The sequence below is a fragment of the Pseudophryne corroboree genome, chromosome 4 (assembly GCF_028390025.1).
Source record: "Pseudophryne corroboree isolate aPseCor3 chromosome 4, aPseCor3.hap2, whole genome shotgun sequence".
Taxonomy (NCBI): domain Eukaryota; kingdom Metazoa; phylum Chordata; class Amphibia; order Anura; family Myobatrachidae; genus Pseudophryne; species Pseudophryne corroboree.
The window spans coordinates 557,656,350-557,676,824 of NC_086447.1; the positions used below are offsets into that span (position 1 = coordinate 557,656,350).

Sequence of the window (20,475 nt, forward strand, 5' to 3'; positions counted from 1 at the left end):
ACATTTGTGTGCAGCTCCCAGCTTCTGCATCACTTTGTCAGACTCAGAGTGTGGCACTGGGCCATGCCGTGCCAGCACAAGACCATACTCCCAGTCTGTCACACAGATGCAGAAAACAGGAGCTTCACAGGTAAAAAGCTCACAGGGCATGCTAAAGTAATTAAAATAATAAAGACACCACCGTTAACCAATGAGAAAGGGGGGTGTTGAATGTTAATCTACAGGACAGAAGGCACTCCGCGTGGGGACGCTGCAAACAATAATAAGACAAAATGAGTGTTTAAGGCACTCCCGAACAGTTTGCGCTCTTAGATTAACTAATGGTAGAGCTGACCACAGTTCTTAGATGCAGAGAGTGAAAACAATGAGAACCAATAGCTTTTCTTTTTATAAATGTTAATTCATACATTGTTCTTTCATTCGTTGATATTAACTTACAGTATTAACATGACGAGTAGGCTAAAAGTACATTCTGTATAAAAATATAAAGGTTCATTTGTATACAAATATACAGAAGTTAAAAGAATAATTACATTGTACAGTAAATGTCTGTGTTCCGTATGTTACACTATCTGTACTTAAACAATAAAAAGATAAGACTATATAATAAAACAGGCTCCTGTCTCTGCAGCGTCAATGTTCTGCTGACTACTGGCAAAAGATGTAAAACCAATATCTTCTACTTTTGCCAATGTAAATATAAGTTGGAGAATAAGGAAGTGGTTAAAATGACAGATGTGTGCTACAGACAATAGAGCCATAATATAAATAGATTTAAGGAAGCACAACTATACAAAATGGGTGAGAGAAAATGTCATAGTTCTCACAGTATGTTTACAATATAGTAATCACTTTAACAAGTACCTAAAGTTAAAGCTATCAGGTACTTTTTAAAACTGAAAACATATACATAATAATCACTAAAGAAAAAAATAAGATTTTACTCACCGGTAAATCTATTTCTCGTAGTAAGTAGTGGATGCTGGGAACTTCGTAAGGCCCATGGGGAATAGACGGGCTCCGCAGGAGACTGGGCACTCTAAAAGAAAGATTAGGTACTATCTGGTGTGCACTGGCTCCTCCCACTATGACCCTCCTCCAGACTTCAGTTAGGATACTGTGCCCGGAAGAGCTGACACAATAAGGAAGGATTTTGAATCCCGGGTAAGACTCATACCAGCCACACCAATCACACCGTATAACTCGTGATACTATACCCAGTTAACAGTATGAAATATAACTGAGCCTCTCAACAGATGGCTCAACAATAACCCTTAGTTAGGCAATAACTACATACAAGTATTGCAGACAATCCGCACTTGGGATGGGCGCCCAGCATCCACTACGGACTACGAGAAATAGATTTACCGGTGAGTAAAATCTTATTTTCTCTGACGTCCTAGTGGATGCTAGGAACTCCGTAAGGACCATGGGGATTATACCAAAGCTCCCAAACGGGCGGGAGAGTGCGGATGACTCTGCAGCACCGAATGAGAACTCAAGGTCCTCCTCAGCCAGGGTATCAAATTTGTAGAATTTAGCAAACGTGTTTGCCCCTGACCAAGTTGCAGCTCGGCAAAGTTGTAAAGCCGAGACCCCTCGGGCAGCCGCCCAAGATGAGCCCACTTTCCTCGTGGAATGGGCTTTTACTGATTTAGGATGCGGCAATCCAGCCGCAGAATGCTCCAGCTGAATTGTGCTACAAATTCAGCGAGCAATAGTCTGCTTAGAAGCAGGAGCACCTATTTTGTTGGGTGCCTACAGGATAAAAAGCGAGTCAGTTTTCCTGACTCCAGCCGTCCTGGAAATATAAATTTTTAAGGCCCTGACTACGTCCAGTAACTTGGAATCTTCCAAGTCCCTAGTAGCCGCAGGCACTACAATAGGTTGGTTCAAGTGAAAAGCTGATACCACCTTAGGGAGAAACTGGGGACGAGTCCTCAATTCTGCCCTATCCATATGGAAAGTCAGATAAGGGCTTTTACATGACAAAGCTGCCAATTCTGACACACGCCTGGCCGAAGCCAAGGCCAATAACATGACCACTTTCCACGTGAGATATTTCAAATCCACAGTTTTAAGTGGCTCAAACCAATGTGATTTTAAGAAACTCAACACCACGTTGAGATCCCAAGGTGCCACAGGAGGCACAAAGGGGGGCTGAATATGTAGCACTCCCTTTACAAATGTCTGAACTCCAGGCAGTGAAGCCAGTTCTTTCTGGAAGAAAATCGACAGAGCAGAAATCTGGACCTTAATGGAACCCAAGTTAAGGCCCATAGTCACTCCTGACTGTAGTAAGTGCAGAAAACGACCCAGCTGAAATTCCTCTGTTGGGGCCTTCCTGGCCTTACACCACGCAACATATTTTCGCCAAATACGGTGATAATGGTTTGCGGTTACTTCTTTCCTGGCTTTTATCAGCGTAGGAATGACTTCCTCCGGAATGCCCTTTTCCTTTAGGATCCGGAATTCAACCGCCATGCCGTCAAACGCAGCCGCGGTAAGTCTTGGAACAGACAGGGCCCCTGCTGTAGCAGATCCTGTCTGAGCGGTAGAGGCCATGGGTCCTCTTGATATCATTTCTTAAAGTTCTGGGTACCAAGCTCTTCTTGGCCCATCCGGAACCACGAGTATCGTTCTTACTCCTCGTTTTCTTATTATTCTCAGTACCTTTGGTATGAGAGGCAGAGGAGGGAATACATAAACCGACTGGTACACCCACGGTGTCACTAGAGCGTCCACAGCTATTGCCTGAGGGTCCCTTGACCTGGCGCAATATCTAGTTTTTTGTTTAGGCGGGATGCCATCATGTCCACCTGTGGCCTTTCAACGGTTTACCAACAGTTGGAAGACTTCTGGATGAAGTCCCCACTCACCCGGGTGTAGGTCGTGTCTGCTGAGGAAGTCTGCTTCCCAGTTGTCCACTCCCGGAATGAACACTGCTGACAGTGCTAAGACGTGATTTTCCGCCCATCGGAGAATCCTTGTGGCTTCTGCCATCGCCATCCTGCTTCTTGTGCCGCCCTGTCGGTTTACATGGGCGACTGCCGTGATGTTGTCTGATTGGATCAGTACCGGCTGGTTTTGAAGCAGAGGCCTTGCCAGACTTAGGGCATTGTAAATGGCCCTCAGTTCCAGAATATTTATGTGTAGGGACGACTCCGGACTTGACCAAAGTCCTTAGAATTTTTTTTATTTTTTCCCTGTGCGACTGCCCCCCAGCCTCGAAGGCTGGCATCCATGGTTACCAGGACCCAGTCCTGTATGCCGAATCTGCGGCCCTCTTGAAGATGAGCACTCTGCAGCCACAACAGTAGAGATACCCTGGTCCTTGGAGACAGGGTTATCAGCCGATGCATCTGAAGATGCAATCCCGACCACTTGTCCAAGAGGTCCCACTGAAAGGTTCTTGCATGGAACCTGCCGAATGGAATTTTGCTTCGTAAGAAGCTACCATTTTTCCCAGGACTCGTGTGCAGTGATGCACCGATACCTGTTTTGGTTTCAGGAGGTCTCTGACTAGAGATGACAGCTCCTTGGCTTTCTCCTGCGGGAGAAACACTTTTTTCTGTTCTGTGTCCAGAACCATCCCCAGGAACAGTAGGCGTGTGGTAGGAACCAGCTGTGACTTTGGAATGTATAGAATCCATCCGTGCTGTTATAGCACTTCCCGAGATAGTGCTACTCCGACCAACAACTGCTCCTTGGACCTCGCCTTTATAAGGAGATCGTCCAAGTACGGGATAATTAAAACTCCCTTTTTTCGAAGGAGTATCATCATTTCTGCCATTACCTTGGTAAAGACCCTCGGTGCCGTGGACAACAGTCCAAACGGCAGTGTTTGGAATTGGTAATGGCAATCCTGTACCACAAATCTGAGGTACTCCTGGTGAGGATGGTAAATGGGGACATGTAGGTAAGCATCCTTGTAATCCCCCTCCTCCAGGCTTGCAATAACCGCCCTGAGCGATTCCATCTTGAACTTGAATTTTTTTATGTATGTGTTCAAGGATTTCAAATTTAAAATGGGTCTCACCGAACCGTCCGGTTTCGGTACCACAAACAGTGTGGAATAGTAACCCCGTCCTTGTTGAAGTAGGGGCACCTTGACTATCACCTGCTGGGAATACAGCTTGTGAATTGCCTCTAGTACAGCCTCCCTGCCTGAGGGAGTTGTCGGCAAGGCAGATTTGAGGAAACGGCGGGGGGGAGACGCCTCGAATTCCAGCTTGTACCCCTGAGATACTACTTGAAGGATCCAGGGATCCACCTGTGAGCGAGCCCACTGATCGCTGAAATTTTTGAGGCGGCCCCCCACCGTACCTGGCTACGCCTGTGGAGCCCCCGCGTCATGCGGTGGACTCAGAGGAAGTGGGGGAAGAATTTTGATTCTGGGAACTGGCTGACTGGTGCCGCTTTTTCCCTCTTCCCTCGTCTCTGTGCAGAAAGGAAGCGCCTTTGACCCGCTTGCTTTTCTGAAGCCGAAAGGACTGTACCTGATAATACAGTGCTTTCTTAGGCTGTGAGGAAACCTGAGGTAAAAATTTTTCTTCCCAGCTGTTGCTGTGGATACGAGGTCCCAGAGACCATCCCCAAACAATTCCTCACCCTTATAAGGCTCTATGTGCCTTTAAAAGTCAGCATCACCTGTCCAGTGTCGGGTCTCTAATACCCTCCTGACAGAATGGACATTGCATTAATTCTGGATGCCAGCCGGCAAAATATCCCTCTGTGCATCCCTCATATATAAGACGACGTCTTTAATATGCTCTTATGTTCGCAAAATAGTATCCCTGTTTGACAGGGTCACAGACCACGCTGCAGCAGCACTATCTGCAGGTCTCAGTCTAGTACCTGAGTGTGTAAATACAGACTTCAGGATAGCCTCCTGCTTTTTATCAGCAGGTACCTTCAAAGTGGCCGTATCCTAAGACGGCAGTGCCACCTTTTTTGACAAACGTGTGAGCGCCTTATCCACCCTAGGGGATATCTCCCAGCGTAACTTATCCTCTGGCGGGAAAGGGTACGCCATCAGTAACTTTTTAGAAATTACCAGTTTCTTATTGGGGGAACCCACGCTTTTTCACACTTCATTCACTCATTTGATGGGGGAACAAACCACTGCCTGCTTTTTCTCCCCAAAATAAAACCCTTTTTTAGTGGTACTTGGGTTAATGTCAGAAATGTGTAACACATTTTTTTATTGCCGGGATCATGTAACGGATGTTCCTAGTGGATTGTGTATATGTCTCAACCTCGTCGACACTGGAGTCAGACTCCGTGTCGACATCTGTGTCTGCCATCTGAGGGAGCGGGCGTTTTTGAGCCCCTGATGGCCTTTGAGACGCCTGGGCAGGCGCGGGCTGAGAAGCCGGCTGTCCCACAGCTGTTACGTCATCCAGCCTTTTTGTAAGGAGTTGACACTGTCGGTTTATACCTTCCACCTATCCATCCACTCTGGTGTCGGCTCCACAGGGGGCGACATCACATTTATCGGCATCTGCTCTGCCACCACATAAGCCTCCTCATCAAACATGTCGACACAGCCGTACCGACACACCGCACACACACAGGGAATGCTCTGACTGAGGACAGGACCCCACACAGCCCTTTGGGGAGACAGAGAGAGAGTATGCCAGCACACACCAGAGCGCTATATAATTTAGGGATTAACACTATATTGAGTGAATTTTTCCCAATAGCTGCTTGTATATACAATATTGCGCCTAAATTTAGTGCCCCCCCCTCTCTTTTTAACCCTTTGAGCCTGCAAACTACAGGGGAGAGCCTGGGGAGCTGTCTTCCAGCTGCACTGTGAAGAGAAAATGGCGCCAGTGTGCTGAGGGAGATAGCCCCGCCCCTTTTTCGCAGACTTTTCTCCCGCTTTTTTATGGATTCTGGCAGGGGTATTTATCACATATATAGCCTCTGGGGCTATATATTGTGATATATTTGCCAGCCAAGGTGTTTTTATTGCTGCTCAGGGCGCCCCCCCCCAGCGCCCTGCTCCCTCAGTGACCGGAGTGTGAAGTGTGTATGAGGAGCAATGGCGCACAGCTGCAGTGCTGTGCGCTACCTTGGTGAAGACTGATGTCTTCTGCCGCCGATTTTCCGGACCTCTTCTTGCTTCTGGCTCTGTAAAGGGGGCGGCGGCGCGGCTCCGGGAACGAACACCAAGGCCAGTTCCATGCGGTCGATCCCTCTGGAGCTAATGGTGTCCAGTAGCCTAAGAAGCCCAAGCTAGCTGCAAGCAGGTAGGTTCGCTTCTTCTCCCCTTAGTCCCTCGATGCAGTAAGCCTGTTGCCAGCAGGTCTCACTGTAAAATAAAAAACCTAAAATAAACTTTCTTTCTAGGAGCTCAGGAGAGCCCCTAGTGTGCATCCAGCTCGGCCGGGCACAGAAATCTAACTGAGGTCTGGAAGAGGGTCATAGTGGGAGGAGCCAGTGCACACCAGATCGTACCTAATCTTTCTTTTAGAGTGCCCAGTCTCCTGCGGAGCCCGTCTATTCCCCATAGTCCTTACGGAGTTCCCAGCATCCACTAGGACGTCAGAGAAAACCCCACTGGAAGTACACTAAATACCCCTTTCAAACACAATCCTGAAACCTGGCTCTTTGCATGTGAAGGCGCATCCACCAGAGTCCAGCGTATGTTTGACAGGTCCGTCCCGGGTTGCAATCAGGGTTTTCCCGGGACTTGCAACTCAGGTCGACGACACAGCTTGTACCTGAAAGGTGCAATCCAGATCTTCATGACATGGGTCACACATAAAAGAAATTCATTGGCTGGTGACCGCAGCGCTTGGAGACTACATCATCTCCAATCACCCACTGAAATGCTGGAAGACCCAAGTCAATAGAAGACCCAGGTCCAGTTGGGAGTGAGCTGGGTTGAAGCAGCAGTTTTATGGATGAAAGGGGTAATAATGGAGGTATAGTTATAAGAAATGTAGAGGACTAAAGTGCCACAAAATAGTGTTACAGATTAGGTATTACATATTTATAACGGGAGATGCACATTTTACTCAACTGCCATTGTGTCTAGATTCAGCAGAATCACTGTAGAACATTACACATATGGTTGACAAAACAAGAGCATACACATGGCAAGGGTGTAAGGTTATCATTATTATTGATTAATTTAGATCACTGGTGCCACATTTTATGACATTTGTACAAGTGCAAAAGTCAGGAGTTAGAGGAATACGGTCTGCACCCTCGTTATACATAAATAACTTGTATCCAAATCAAGGCTATCAGCATTTGGAATAGTTAGAGTGGAAAAAATCCCCGAAAAGATATTTTAACAAAACATGATTATTTTAACTGAAAACTGTTGAGGACAGGAGGATTTTTGTGAGAACATACTAAAGTCTATCACCCAAACTTGAATAAAGTTTGGCTCTCCAGTATATATTTCATTTGTTACTAGAATCCTCCCAGAAGACAGAGCCAAAATACAACAGATAGAAATACTTTGAAACAGTGGGTGGGCAGCCATAAACCAGATTGTCTTTATGAAGCATTCATAGTCAACTAAGAAAGTGTTCAGGGGCATACATACTAGGCGATTTCAGCCTAAAAAACAAATAGCGTTTATTTTTAGCCTGAAATTGCCAGTGTGCATGATCAACGATATAGTCGTCCGTCGCCGGCATTCCACAATCGGGTAGTGTGTACCCGGCTTTAGTCAACCGAGTGTTTTAGTTTGTGCAGCCACAACCCTCTTATCTATTTTCCAATCAGTGCATCCTATCACAGAATGTTTATGTATCACACAGAAGTACCAACTTATCAGTCAAGTATTGTGGCAGGCCACTCAATGGAAAGCAGGGAATACAAACCAGAATATGCCATTGTCCCGGCTCTCGTTATCTGTGAAGTTAGAATCCAGAAACATATCTTTGTATATCCTTCCTACCAGGCAATACATGTCTGAAGCAGCCTGGTCCTCACGTTCTACCATGGGCATCATTATCTCAAGGGCTTTCTCCCTGTCCCCTGGTAGTTTCCTCCTATGACAAAGACAGAATGTTACACATCTAAGCTCCAACAGTGTTCCGAGTTAATTTCGTTTCGCAGCTTTCTCAATAGTATAATACACAACACTGAAGTTTAAGGTGCCAAGTGCTCTGCAGCAGTAGACCGGGAGGAAAACAGAGTAAACATAACACAGCAACATACAAAACAGACAAAAGAAATGCAGATGTGAAAATAGTCTTGTGGGAGAAGGAGAGAGCATACTGTAGCTGTGACAAGGAAAGAGTGGCAAATAGTAGATATTGGGAGTACATCAGTATAGGTGAAAATACAACAAGTACAGAACATATCTTAAACTGCGTTCAATTTGTAGATAGTACATCTGCTTTTTATTCTTGATCCTGACTCAATCTAAGAAAGTCCTTGCTATCCTCAGAATGCGGCTCCTGGCTATGTCTACCTGCATCCAAAAAATAACGAATTATACGTACGATAATTCCATTCCTTTGAAGTACTTCATGGCAGCCTTCACAATGGGTTAATATCCTAATCCCCAGATCTAGACAGGTGTTTTTTTCTTGCAGGGCCCGCCCACTTCAGGTATATAGCTGTACCCCTCCACTTCCTCCCTTGTCTTTTTAGTGTCTCTATAATAATTCCTGGAAGAAAAAATACACTGAAGGGAGGGCATATTATGGGCTGCCATGAAGTACGTCAAAGAAATGGAATTATCTTTAGTATAATTCGTTATTTTCTTTTTCTTACTTCATGGCAGCCTTCACAATGGGATATACCAAAGCTAATATGGGAGGGACAGTAAGCACCAACAATAATAATAATGCTTAATGATTTATTATGCCAAGGCCTGTTCAAGCACTTGGTTCCCAAAGTGGGCTTTAACAACATCCAAAGAGTAATGTTTAGAAAAAGTATGAACAGATGACCACGTAGCTGCTGCACAGATGTCCTTGATTGTCACCTGCACTTTTTTGGCCCACGAAACAGACATTGCCCTGGTCGAGTGTGCCTTAATGCCATCTGGAACTCTACGACCACTCTCTTGGTATGCGTATGTAATCAATTCTTTAATCCATCTTGCAATGGTTTGCTTTGTTGGAGTGTGGCCTTTCCGTGCCTCACCTGGTATAACAAAAAGATTCTTATGTTCCTGAATTCTTTAACTCTCTACAGGTAAACCGAGATTGCTCTAACCAGATCCAACGTATGTAATTTTTCCTCCCTCTTGTTTGCTGGTTGAGGAAAAAATTATGGTAGAACAACTTCCTGATTGATATGAAACGTTGAAACTACTTTAGGAAGAAATAATGGATTTGTCCTCAAGACCACACAATCAGGTAAAATCTTCAGATAAGGTTCCTCTGCCAACAAGGCCTGTAATTGACCCACTCTTCTGGCAGATGTAATGTCAGTAAGAAACACAACCTTCCATGTTAACAACTACCTACTGATTTGATCCAGAGGTTCAAATGGATTTCCATTAACATACTGAGTACTAAATTCAAATCCTAGGACGGTAACAGATCTAATTCGTGGTCTCTTTATGGCCTGACAACATTTCTTAATCCGCTCATCTTCTGATAATTTCCTATCCAATAGAATACTTAAGTCTGAAATTTGAACCTTTAAAGTTGAAACTGCCAATCCCTTAATGAAACCATCATGGAGAAAATTGCAATATCTTGCTTGTCTCTGCCTTCAGAACGTCAAATTTACCATTTGTCCAAATGATGAAAGTCCTCCAAATTCTATAATATATGTCGGAAAACACTTTCTTTCTAGCTTGTAAAAGGATTTGAATCACAGAGTCAGATAACCCTTTATCTTTCAATCATTTGCGCTCAATCGCCATGCCGTCAATTGAAGCCTTTGTGGATCTGGATACAACAGAGGCCACTGATGTAGTACCTCTGCAAATAGCGTCAATTTCCACATTTCCCCGTTCCATCCTCAGCACTGTCGGAAACCATGTTTTTCTTGGCCAGTAAGGAATTACCATAATTACTTCTATCCATTCCTCTCTTATTTTCTTCAGCGTTCTGGTTATCAATGAGAACGGAGGGAACACATAACCCAGATTGAATTCCCACTTCAGGGACAATGCATCTATTCCGCTTGTCAGTGGCAGATGATACCTGGAGAAAAACCGGGGTAGCTTCGCATTCTGATTCGTGGCCATGAGATCTATTTCTTTCTGGTTGCCCATATCTCCTGACTATGTCCTGAAACACTTGTGAATCCAGCTCCCATTCTCCAGACTGCACTCGAGTCCTGCTCAGGTAATCCGCCAATATATTGTCTTTCCCGGGCACATGCTGGTTTGAGGATAGCTCCATCTCCTCTGGGGACCATGCCCCCTGACAAAACTCATGTGCCAGGTGCGCGCCCCATCCTGCTGCACTCGCATCTGTTGTTAGAACTAGAAACTGAGGTTCCATTAAAGACACTCCTTGCCTGTATACCTGATCTTTCTTCCACCAAGATAGAGACTCTCTAGTTTTTCTTGTTAACTTTATCTGATGACTTAAAGGAATTCTCTTCTTGGAATACTTCAGGATGTCCCACTGCAATACTCTCATTCTCCACTTCACCCATGAAACTACTTCTATAGTAGACGACATCATCCTTAGAAGTCACAATGCTATCTGTAACGGTATTCTGGTCTTCATTTGAACTAATGAGACAAGATTCTGGATTTTTTTGCACCTTTCATCCGAAAGCATAACTGTGTAATTTAAGGTATCTATCTGGACTCCTAAAAATTGCAGCTTTTGGACTGGTTTCAACTGACTTTTTTTTTCCCAATTGACCAGCCAACCATGTGACTGAAGGAACTGTAGCCTATCTTCCAGCATCCCTCATACCAACTTCTCTGATTCTCCTGCAATTAACAGATCGTCGAGATAAGGCCAAATAGCTATTCCTTTTTCTCTGAGACAAGCTATAAAAGAGTCACGAGGACTTCTGTAAACACCCTTGAAGAAGATGTAAGGCCGAAAGGAAGACACGTAAACTGGAAGTGCCTTCCTTTGATACGGAATCTTAGAAACTTCCCGTCGGCCTTGTGTATTGGGATATGAAAATAAGCATCTTTAAAATCCACCGACACCAAAAAAATCCTCTTTGTTCACTCCCATCAAAATGGTTTTTAAAGTTTCCATATGAAATCTCCTTTTCTTTATCAGTTGGTTTAAATTTCTGTGATCCAATATTGTTCTAAACCTCCCTGACGACTTCTCTACTAGAAAAAGGTGAGAACAGAAGCCTGTCCTTCACTCTTCTGATGGGACTATCTCCACTGCTCCTGAAGTGATTAAATTCTTTAAACTTTCTTCCAACACTCTTCTCTCTTGAACCGTGAATGGAGTTTTCGATTTCACAAACTCTATAGTCTATACCCCTCGAACACTATATTCAGTACCCAATTGTCCCGAGTATTTATTTTCCATTGATCTACAAACTTTAAAATCCTGCCCCCTACTGCTGGAGCCGTAGGGGAACTTGCATCGTCATTGCTTCTGACTTCCTCTTCTATATCCTCTACGAAAGGACTGACATGACATGCTAGCACCATATCGATCTTCATAAGTACGAACATACTTCTTCTCATAGGGGCGACCATACCTTTCTCCATATGAGCGTATAAGATCTTGCTTGTCTGAATTGCTGTTTAGAAGAGACTCCCAGATATCTACTGTACTACGCCTATCCTGCGGCAATCTCACGGACTTGCCTCCCGTCATCTTTTGGATCATTAATTTCAATATATTCCCAAAGAGAAGAGAACCTTCAAATGGAAGAGAAACAAGTCTGTTCTTCGAATAAGTGTCTGCGGACCAAGAACGTAACCACAGGGCCCTTCTTGCTATGACACCTGCCGTAATATACTTTGCTAAGAAATCCAGCACGTCAAGAGAGGCTTCACATAAATAATCCACAGCTTTTTGTATTATAGATACATTTTTGAGTATATAATCCCTAGAAATTTTCTCTTGTAGATCAACTTGCAATGTTGAACACCACAATCTCAGAGCCCTGGACACGGATGCTATAGTCACCCCAGACTTAAGTGACACAGTAGACAAAATATGCAATTTTTTAAGGGTATTTTCCACCTTTTTCCTCATAGAATCTTTAATACAGCCCCATCCTCTAGAGGTGTAGTAGTTTTAGTAGTTACTTATGCAACAGCAGCATCCACTCTTGGAATACTGCACCATGCAATAAACTCTTCATAATTTATGGGATACATACGGTTGATTTGTTTAAGATTACCCAACCGTTTATGCAACTGCTGCCATTCCTTACGTATGATATCCCTTGATTTTTTTTGCTCTATCTTCAAACATCAAATCTTGCTCTTTAGTCTCTTCCTTATAATGCATTGTTTTGTAAATATTTTTTTAGAATAATATCCACCAGATCCGTATCAAAGGACCTATTATCCTCCAAAACTTACCCCGATTCTGCACTGGAACTTTCTCCAAAATCATATCCAGACAAATAATCAGTAAATACATTAGCATAATCACAATCTAGACTCGTTTGAGACCTAGAACGCTTAAATCCTTCCAAAAGGTCATCTTTGGAAACAAAGGATTTCTTCATCCATTCCATCAGTTCTGGCAATTGATTAGATGAACTATATACAGGAGTGGATCCTTTAGTACAATCAGTACATAGACTTTCATCCTGATCCCGTGAACTGTTTATCACATGCAGGACAGTGTTTGGCTTTATTTTTCTTCTTACACTTTCTCTTCTTAGATCCTAAAGCAGGCACACTAAAATAGCAACAAAAATGTCCTAATTATTAACCTAGCTAGCTTTTAAAACCATGAAAGAGAACATATCGATCCTCTGAGGATTTACCCCAGCTGGACATTTGCAGACTTCTGCTGGGAAAGCTCATCCATATTCACAGAAGACAAAACGCTGCTGCTGATATCTGCATGATTCCAATCCTGTGTGCAGCGCCATTTAAAGCCCCTCTACCCTTATACGGCTGGGCGCATGCAAACTGTGCTGCCGCAATGCCTCCTGGTACCTCCCAGAACTTCCTGCTACGCTACCCGACCGGAAGTTCCTAACATGCATCCCACCGCTGGAGTAACTGACCGCTGGCTCACACACAGACGCGCACCTCCAGGTCACACAAGCGGCGATACCTTGGCACTGACGCCAGCTCCAGCACGCTGACCCACAGGGAAGCTTCCTGGCAATGACTGCCCGCTTCCGCCTTCCTCCCTCGTTTCCGGAACGTCTGCCACCACAAACCAGCTCTGAAACAGGGTAAGCCCTAGAAAACAAAAAACCTACCTCTGTCTAGCTAACTTTAGGAGACAGGAAAAAAGACAAGGGAGGAGTACAGCTATATACCTTAAGTGGGCAGGTCCTGCAAGAAAACCCCACCTGTCTAGATCTTGGGATTGGGATATTAACCCATTGTGAAGGCTGCCATGAAGTAAGAAAAAGAAATAGCTTTTTGGACTATCGTGCTTGGACTGCTGGCGATGTGCATGGAGGGAGAAAGGAAGGCATCCGGAACCTCCTATTAAAACTCACTCCATTGCTCCATACTAGGAACCACACACGATCTGGGACCCTTGGCTTAATATCGTGCCACTTTGGACTACATAGCTCTTCCAGCGGGGATTATCCAGCTTGGTGATATGCCTTATTTGTTTTTATTTATGTGAGTGCATTTGTCTATTAAAATGTGTTTTAAAAAAACGTTATTGCACTAAATGCTACATCTGTTCAAGTTCTAGTTGTAAAGAAGATTCCCCGATATTGAGGACGACTAACCCTATGTGGGTGACATGCAATGATCTATCTGTCCAATTGCGAGTGGGACCAATAAATACACCTTGGATTTTATTCTGCCTCTATATATTGCACTATTGTATTTTCTTCTGATTTTCAGAGATTGGAGTGTAAAACATTCCATATATCTTACTAAAGAACCTCTTTGTTGTTGTGTAAGCAGTTCCCACACAATTGAGTGCTTTATGGTAGCGCCGTGTGATATCACTTTTACTCATCTATCCAATCACCTTTGTTATCATGGTGGAATTGTTATGTTGAACTGCACACGGAAATTATTTTTCAAAATAACTCATTAAATGTGATTGTCTTTAAAGAAGTTTATTGCACTATATTTCTTTATAATTTCTATTACATATTTGATATAATGACAAGCAAATCAAACCATACCTGCGCAAGACCATCACCTTAACAAAGGGCTATTTCCTCATGGTTGTATGAATTTAATAAGACCAATCAGGTGACGCCTTTCTGCTTTTGTCTGATGACTTGTCAGAAATTGTGACAGATTGGTAAAAATTATTTACATACTCTGTTCTCATAAACATTTTAGGTTTTTTTAATTTAAGGCAGCGCCCATGATGTTTTTATCCTAAATTTCATTTGTATCCACAGAAGTGATGTTTGGTGTAAGGATATACAATTACAAAATGAAGGATCACAAAATTGTACTTAATATGCAAATGTCCGAGCCCTAATCTTTCCAAAGTTGCATACTAAAATGATAATTTATACAGATGTGTCCTCACACATCTTTGCTGCAGTCATGCCAAACAGCCCCTCTTGGCACTTTTAGGTCCAATGAGAATCTTCTAGTGTTAGGCACCTTTTTTGCAATGCAATGTGACTAGCATGCATGAGGAGACCACGATGATTAATTTGATATATGACACTTGTATATCTGTGTGCAGCTGAGTCTCTTAATCTGTATATGAAGTGCTACAATGTAGCAGCAGCAGCTTTTTTCCCCAATACAAGTTCTATTCTGCTTCGTGTACAGACTCAGTCACACACAATATACAAGTGTCTCACCAAATTAATCAGCACAGTCTCTCCTCGCACGTCCTAGCCACATTGTGTTGTAAAGAAGTTGCACTTTTGGCAAAAAACATATGCCCAACGTTAGCAAAGTTGCACGGGATCTGGCGGCTCACTTACACCAGAAAGTAGCGCGCTGCATGGCATACTGAGGCTGTATGTATGAAGTCACATCTGTATAATAAACATGACCGCTGATAAAATGATGTCATCACGTAGCATGCTCATCTCACTCCATTAACCAGAGACCAGTCGTAGGGCAGACCTAAACACCCTCATCACAGTCGGCATTATTCTGTCTTTGGTCCTGTTAATGGAGATGCCCTGATCATTCCCTCTCGAGTTACAGCACACCAAATCTGTGTGCTGCCATCTATTTGTGCACGCATTTATTTTTATATTTTTTAGAAGGAACATTAAAAATGCTGTCCCCATTGCCCCTTCACCATTATAATTAATTTGATTCCTCATTAATGAATCCCCCTTCCCCCAACCAAAATTAAACATTTTCAACAGAATGTTTCAGCAGACACAGATTGGTCTGCTGAGAAATTGGACAAGTGTGTAGCGAGTACTAGATGAAGAATCTGCAAGCACGTTTGCAGGAGGACTGCATAAACATTTAATGCATTGTATTCAAAATAATTTAATAGTGTAGGCAATACAGGCTGCATCTATACACAGCTAAATGGGATCCGGATTGAAAGTCGACAGTAACTAGGTCGACAATGTCTAGGTCGACCACTATTGGTCGACAGTAACTAGGTCGACATGTTCTAGGTCGACAGGTCAAAAGGTCGACACGAGTTTTTCACAATTTTTTTCTTTTTTTTGAACCTTTTAATACTTAACGATCCACGTGGACTACGATTGGAACGGTAATCTGTGCCGAGCGAAGCGGTAGCGGAGCGAAGGCACCATGCCCGAAGCATGGCGAGCGAAGCGAGCCATGCGAGGGGACGCGGTGCACTAATTGAGGTTCCCGGTCACTCTACGAAGAAAACGACACCAAAATAACATTAAAAACTCATGTCGACCTTTTGACCTGTCGACCTAGAACACGTCGACCTAGAACACGTCGACCTAGACACCCTGTCGACCTAGACACCCTGTCGACCTAGTTACTGTCGACCAATAGTGGTCGACCTAGACATTGTCGACCTAGTTACTGTCGACTTTCAATACCACACCCCAGCTAAATACCTCAACTCAAAATTCACAGATAAAAATAGAACTGTACAGGTGCATTTTTGTATCTGTTTGGGATGAAGTTATAAATTCACCTCTAAATGGAGCCCTAAGTGATCTTCTGCTCCTCCCACGCACAGACAGTTTCAGCTGCTACAGTATGAAGTCTCAAAAGTAATATGACACTGCATATGCTTAAAATTTACATCACACAGTAATAATGCTAAACATATAATAATAATAATAATAATAATAATAATAATAATAATAAACAACTTCTTTTGAAAATATTATATTTGGTAAAAAGTTAACCTTGTTCGATCATAAGCTTGGTTTAATAAATTGGATACATTGATGGTAAAAAATAAATAAATATATATATATATATAGATGGCAACTTGCACATAACAGAATGTGCCTTTTAGAGCGTATGCAGTCATTGTGTGGGCTGAACTAGTATTCATGAGAGTGCAGGCTATGAATGTCCTAGAGATCTATTCATGTCATACGGGGAGATGTATCAAGCCATGGAGAGAAATAAAATAGAGTACCAACCAATCAGCTTTTAACTGTCATTTTACTGTCATTGTGCTTGAAATATTACACATGGGTTGGGTACACTCCTGACACATGTCAGTACACCGCAACCGATCGGCCTATTACGGTAAGTGTACACACTTACAGATCGGCCACTCGATAGGTCGGCCCATGTCATGCAGCTGGGCGGGCATTTGAGTTTGTCCACTCAGCTGTGACGTCTGCCCCCCAGAGCAAGTGTACAATACACACAGCACGATGAGTCATATACCTGCAGATATATCAGTGACTGGATGAGCTGCAGGGCCTGTGCAATATGTCTGTAAACAACGTAGTTCAAAGACATGGCTGATACACACCCGCCGACGCGCCCACAAGATATCGGCAGTTCAATCTAACAGCCAATATATTGTTCAGAGTGTACCCAGCATAAGAGGTATGGTTGGTACTTTATCTCTCTCAGAGGCTTGATACATCTCCCCCTCAGTGTTTTCACAATGCATTCAGCTGTCAAGATGGTGACATCACTAGTACGAAAAAGTGCATTTTTCACAAGTTAAGGATTAAACAAAAAAAATCACGCTTTTCTAGGGAAAATCAGTCCTGTCATCTTTTATGGTTTCCTATAACAAAGCACCCAATTAAAATCACACTGCCGATACATGTTGTGCCTCTGTTGCAGTCACCTGACTGATAAATTATAGTAATTTAAACTCACAGAGTTAATTAAACATACTGTAAAATAAATGGTAGTAAATCCTTCTGTTCCTCAAATTAATCCCATATTATATCAATAAATCCAGCACAAGCACTTTCAACAAAGTGACAATTCTCTCTCAGCCACATTGTGTGATGATTTCTATTAAAGTGGATTTTTAGCAATACAAACTCATAACGTAAAGCACCATTTAACGATTTAGGGGTATATTCAATTGAAGTCGAAAACTGCAGTCTGTTGAAAAGACGGCAGTTTTCAACTTTTTTAGGTCGAATCCTGATTCGAACTATTCAATATTTTGCAAAAATTTTCGAACAGTCGATAAAATCAACCTGTCGAAAAGCACGTGGATCGGCGGAATAGCTGCCGATCAACGTGCGTGTCGAAAACGGGGCCAAATCCGACAGGTTTTGGCCCCCTTTTCGACCATCTCAGTCCGACATCAAAATGATGTCGGACTGAGATGCGGACACCAGAGGAGGTGAGGGGGGGGGGGGGGCGAGCCGCAGGGAGACGGGGGGACAGCCGGCGGGCATACATGGAGATCAGCGATACAGCAGCGCTGCAGCTGGATGTCACTCACCCGCCCGACCTCCCGGCAGCTTCCACCCGGCTCCAGCACGCTGCTGGAGTCGGGTGGAAGATGCCGTGAGGTCGGGCGGCTGAGTGACATCCTGCTGCATCGCGATCGCCCTGCATGTCCGCCGGCTGTCCCCCCGCGGCTCGCCCCCCTTCTCCTCCTCTGCGTCCCATCTAAATTCGACTTGAAAAAGTCGAATTAAGATGTGAATGAATAGGGGTTGTCGGATCCATTCCGACAAATACATGTCGGAATGGATCAGACTTTAATTAAATGTACCCCTATGTAGTTATACAGTTATTGTAGTCTATAGGTAAATTATATGGGGAAAAAAACAATAGTACAGATTAAATATAATCTTATACAAATGAATGAATAATTATTCTCACCTGTTTAGAGCAAACGCGTAATGAAACTTCACGTGTAGATGGGAGGACAAATCAAAGGTTGGCAGTCTTTCCAAGGTTTCCACTAGCTTCACGATTGAATCATAATCCTTTTTAGATGAACCATAGATTTCATGATGTAAAAAAACAAACAAAAAAAAAAACAATTAAAATTAGGATACTTATGGAATTTATGTCATGTTTAGTATGTGTGTAGGGGAGGTAGATATGTGACCAGCGGTCGGTCACAATACCAACGCCGAAATCCGCCCCCTTACAGTCCCGACAGTCGGCTTGCCGACTAAAAGGGACTATTCCCACTCGAGGGTAACCATGACACTGTCACGCGGCGAGTGCTTACCGCCGCGGGTCCCGGGATTCGTCCTCTGCCGGTGCAGCCAACTGCGGTGCTCTGTGGCCGTATGGGGACGTGGCGCAGCGTGGTCGGTGGCAGTAGTGACGGCTTCCTGGAGTCTGGAGGGAAGACTTAGTGGCCCGCAGCTTCCCTATGTGTCTGCAGTGCAGGGAGCGGCCATGTTGGAGACCAAGGGCAGCACCAATGAGCGTGATTGGTGAGTGTCAGCCAATCCTGTTTCCCTGCTGCCTATAAATAGGCTGGGATTTTTACATTCTGTGCTAGTGCTTTGTTGTAGTTACTCTGTACCCTAGCTCTGTGCTCCCGCAGATTGTTCTGTGCGTCTCTAGATAATTGGTCCCATCTTGCTCTCCGAGTTCTTAGCCGGCTCTTGCTGCAGCTCCCCAGAGCGCGGTCACGGTCAACCGCTCTCCCGCCGGTGCCTTCGAATTCTGCAGGATTCCCGTGGTGGTTTGCCAGCTTCAGCCTGCGTCTTTCGTTCATGTCTCCGCATCATCCAGTGGACGATCTTCTCAGCTTTTCAGTTACATCTTCACATCAGCTAGTCTCCACAGTTCTTCATTTACATCTTCGTATCATCCTGCATCCAGTCTTCACAGTTCTTCATTCACGTCTTCGCATCATCCTGCGATCAGTCTTCACAGTTCTTCATTCACGTCTTCGCATCATCCGGAAAACAGTCTTCACATTTCTTTAGCCTTGTCTTCGTATCATTCAACAACTCAACTTCACAGTTCTTCAGTCAAGTCTTCGTATCATCTAAAGCATATTCTTCACAGTACTTCAGTCTCGGACTCGTATCACTCAGTGGACATTCTTTACAGTTTTCTTTCAAGTTATCATCCCATCCAGAAACCAATTCATCGCAGTTCTTCTCAAGCCTCCACGTCACCCCGCAGACCTCATCATAGTTCCTCAGTCACGCCCCTTCAACAAACCATCTCTCTCTGCAGGCACCCTCTTCTTTCTTCAGGAGTTCAGTGACTTCATTCTCTACAGTTTTACAACGCAGAACTAGTTAGCCTCAGTATTCCTACAGTCACATTCTGATCTGATGCAGTTAATAAATATATGAAAAGGAGTTATCTTCATCCTCCTTGTTTCTTGCAATCAGGAGCATCTGCTCCTTCGGTTGGTCTGAGTCGGACGGATTCGCAGAAACAGTAAAAGCCGGGATCCCGATGATGGTTTGGTAACTGGCGGTCTCCTGACCGCCGGTCACGCATACCCAACCTGTGTGTAGCTGCCCACACAGAAGGGTTTCCATATTCCAGAACATCGCTCAGTCACTTATTTAGTATTGATTTCTCTACAATGCTAGATGGCTGAAACAGAGCTGCTGCGTAAATCCTGTGGCTGCAGATCTATATTTCTGACTGGGATTTGTGGATCGCTCTGCAGACTGGACATCCTAAGCACCAGCAAGTTGTAAAAGAAAAATAATAATCAAATTATTTATTACATTTAATATAATGTATGTGTTCCATTACAATTGAGGGGCTCATTAGATAAGAGGAACATGCCACAGAGTGGCACAGGCCCCATTTCAACTAGGTATGCCTTAATATATAATACCAGAGATTTATGATTTGCTGCTGGTGAGAAATAGGCACATGCCACTATGGTAGATGTTATTGGAGTAGATGCTAGATGGCAGAAGCTACTTGATAGCAACAAAAATCCATTTATATGTGGCATGTGCCTACTTTCCACTGAACCCCTCAGTTGTAAATATGCAGAGTTCAGAAGTATTTTATTTATAAACTGATTGATATGGTATATAGGTAAAAAAAATATAGTAATAGATTAAAGGACTACTGTTCAC

At 43.7% G+C, this 20,475-nt stretch overlaps 1 protein-coding gene across 1 annotated transcript in view; it reads right to left on the reverse strand.

Moving 5' to 3' along the window:
* Nucleotides 1–20,475, reverse strand: part of MAP3K5 (mitogen-activated protein kinase kinase kinase 5) — a 368,573-nt gene that overhangs the window by 215,334 nt on the left and 132,764 nt on the right. The window contains exons 6-7 of the mRNA XM_063917408.1: nt 18,278–18,384; nt 7,848–8,018 (exon numbers count right to left, since the gene is read on the reverse strand). Coding sequence (XP_063773478.1) covers nt 7,848–8,018; nt 18,278–18,384 — 278 coding nt within the window. The remainder of the gene's footprint in view (nt 1–7,847; nt 8,019–18,277; nt 18,385–20,475) is intronic.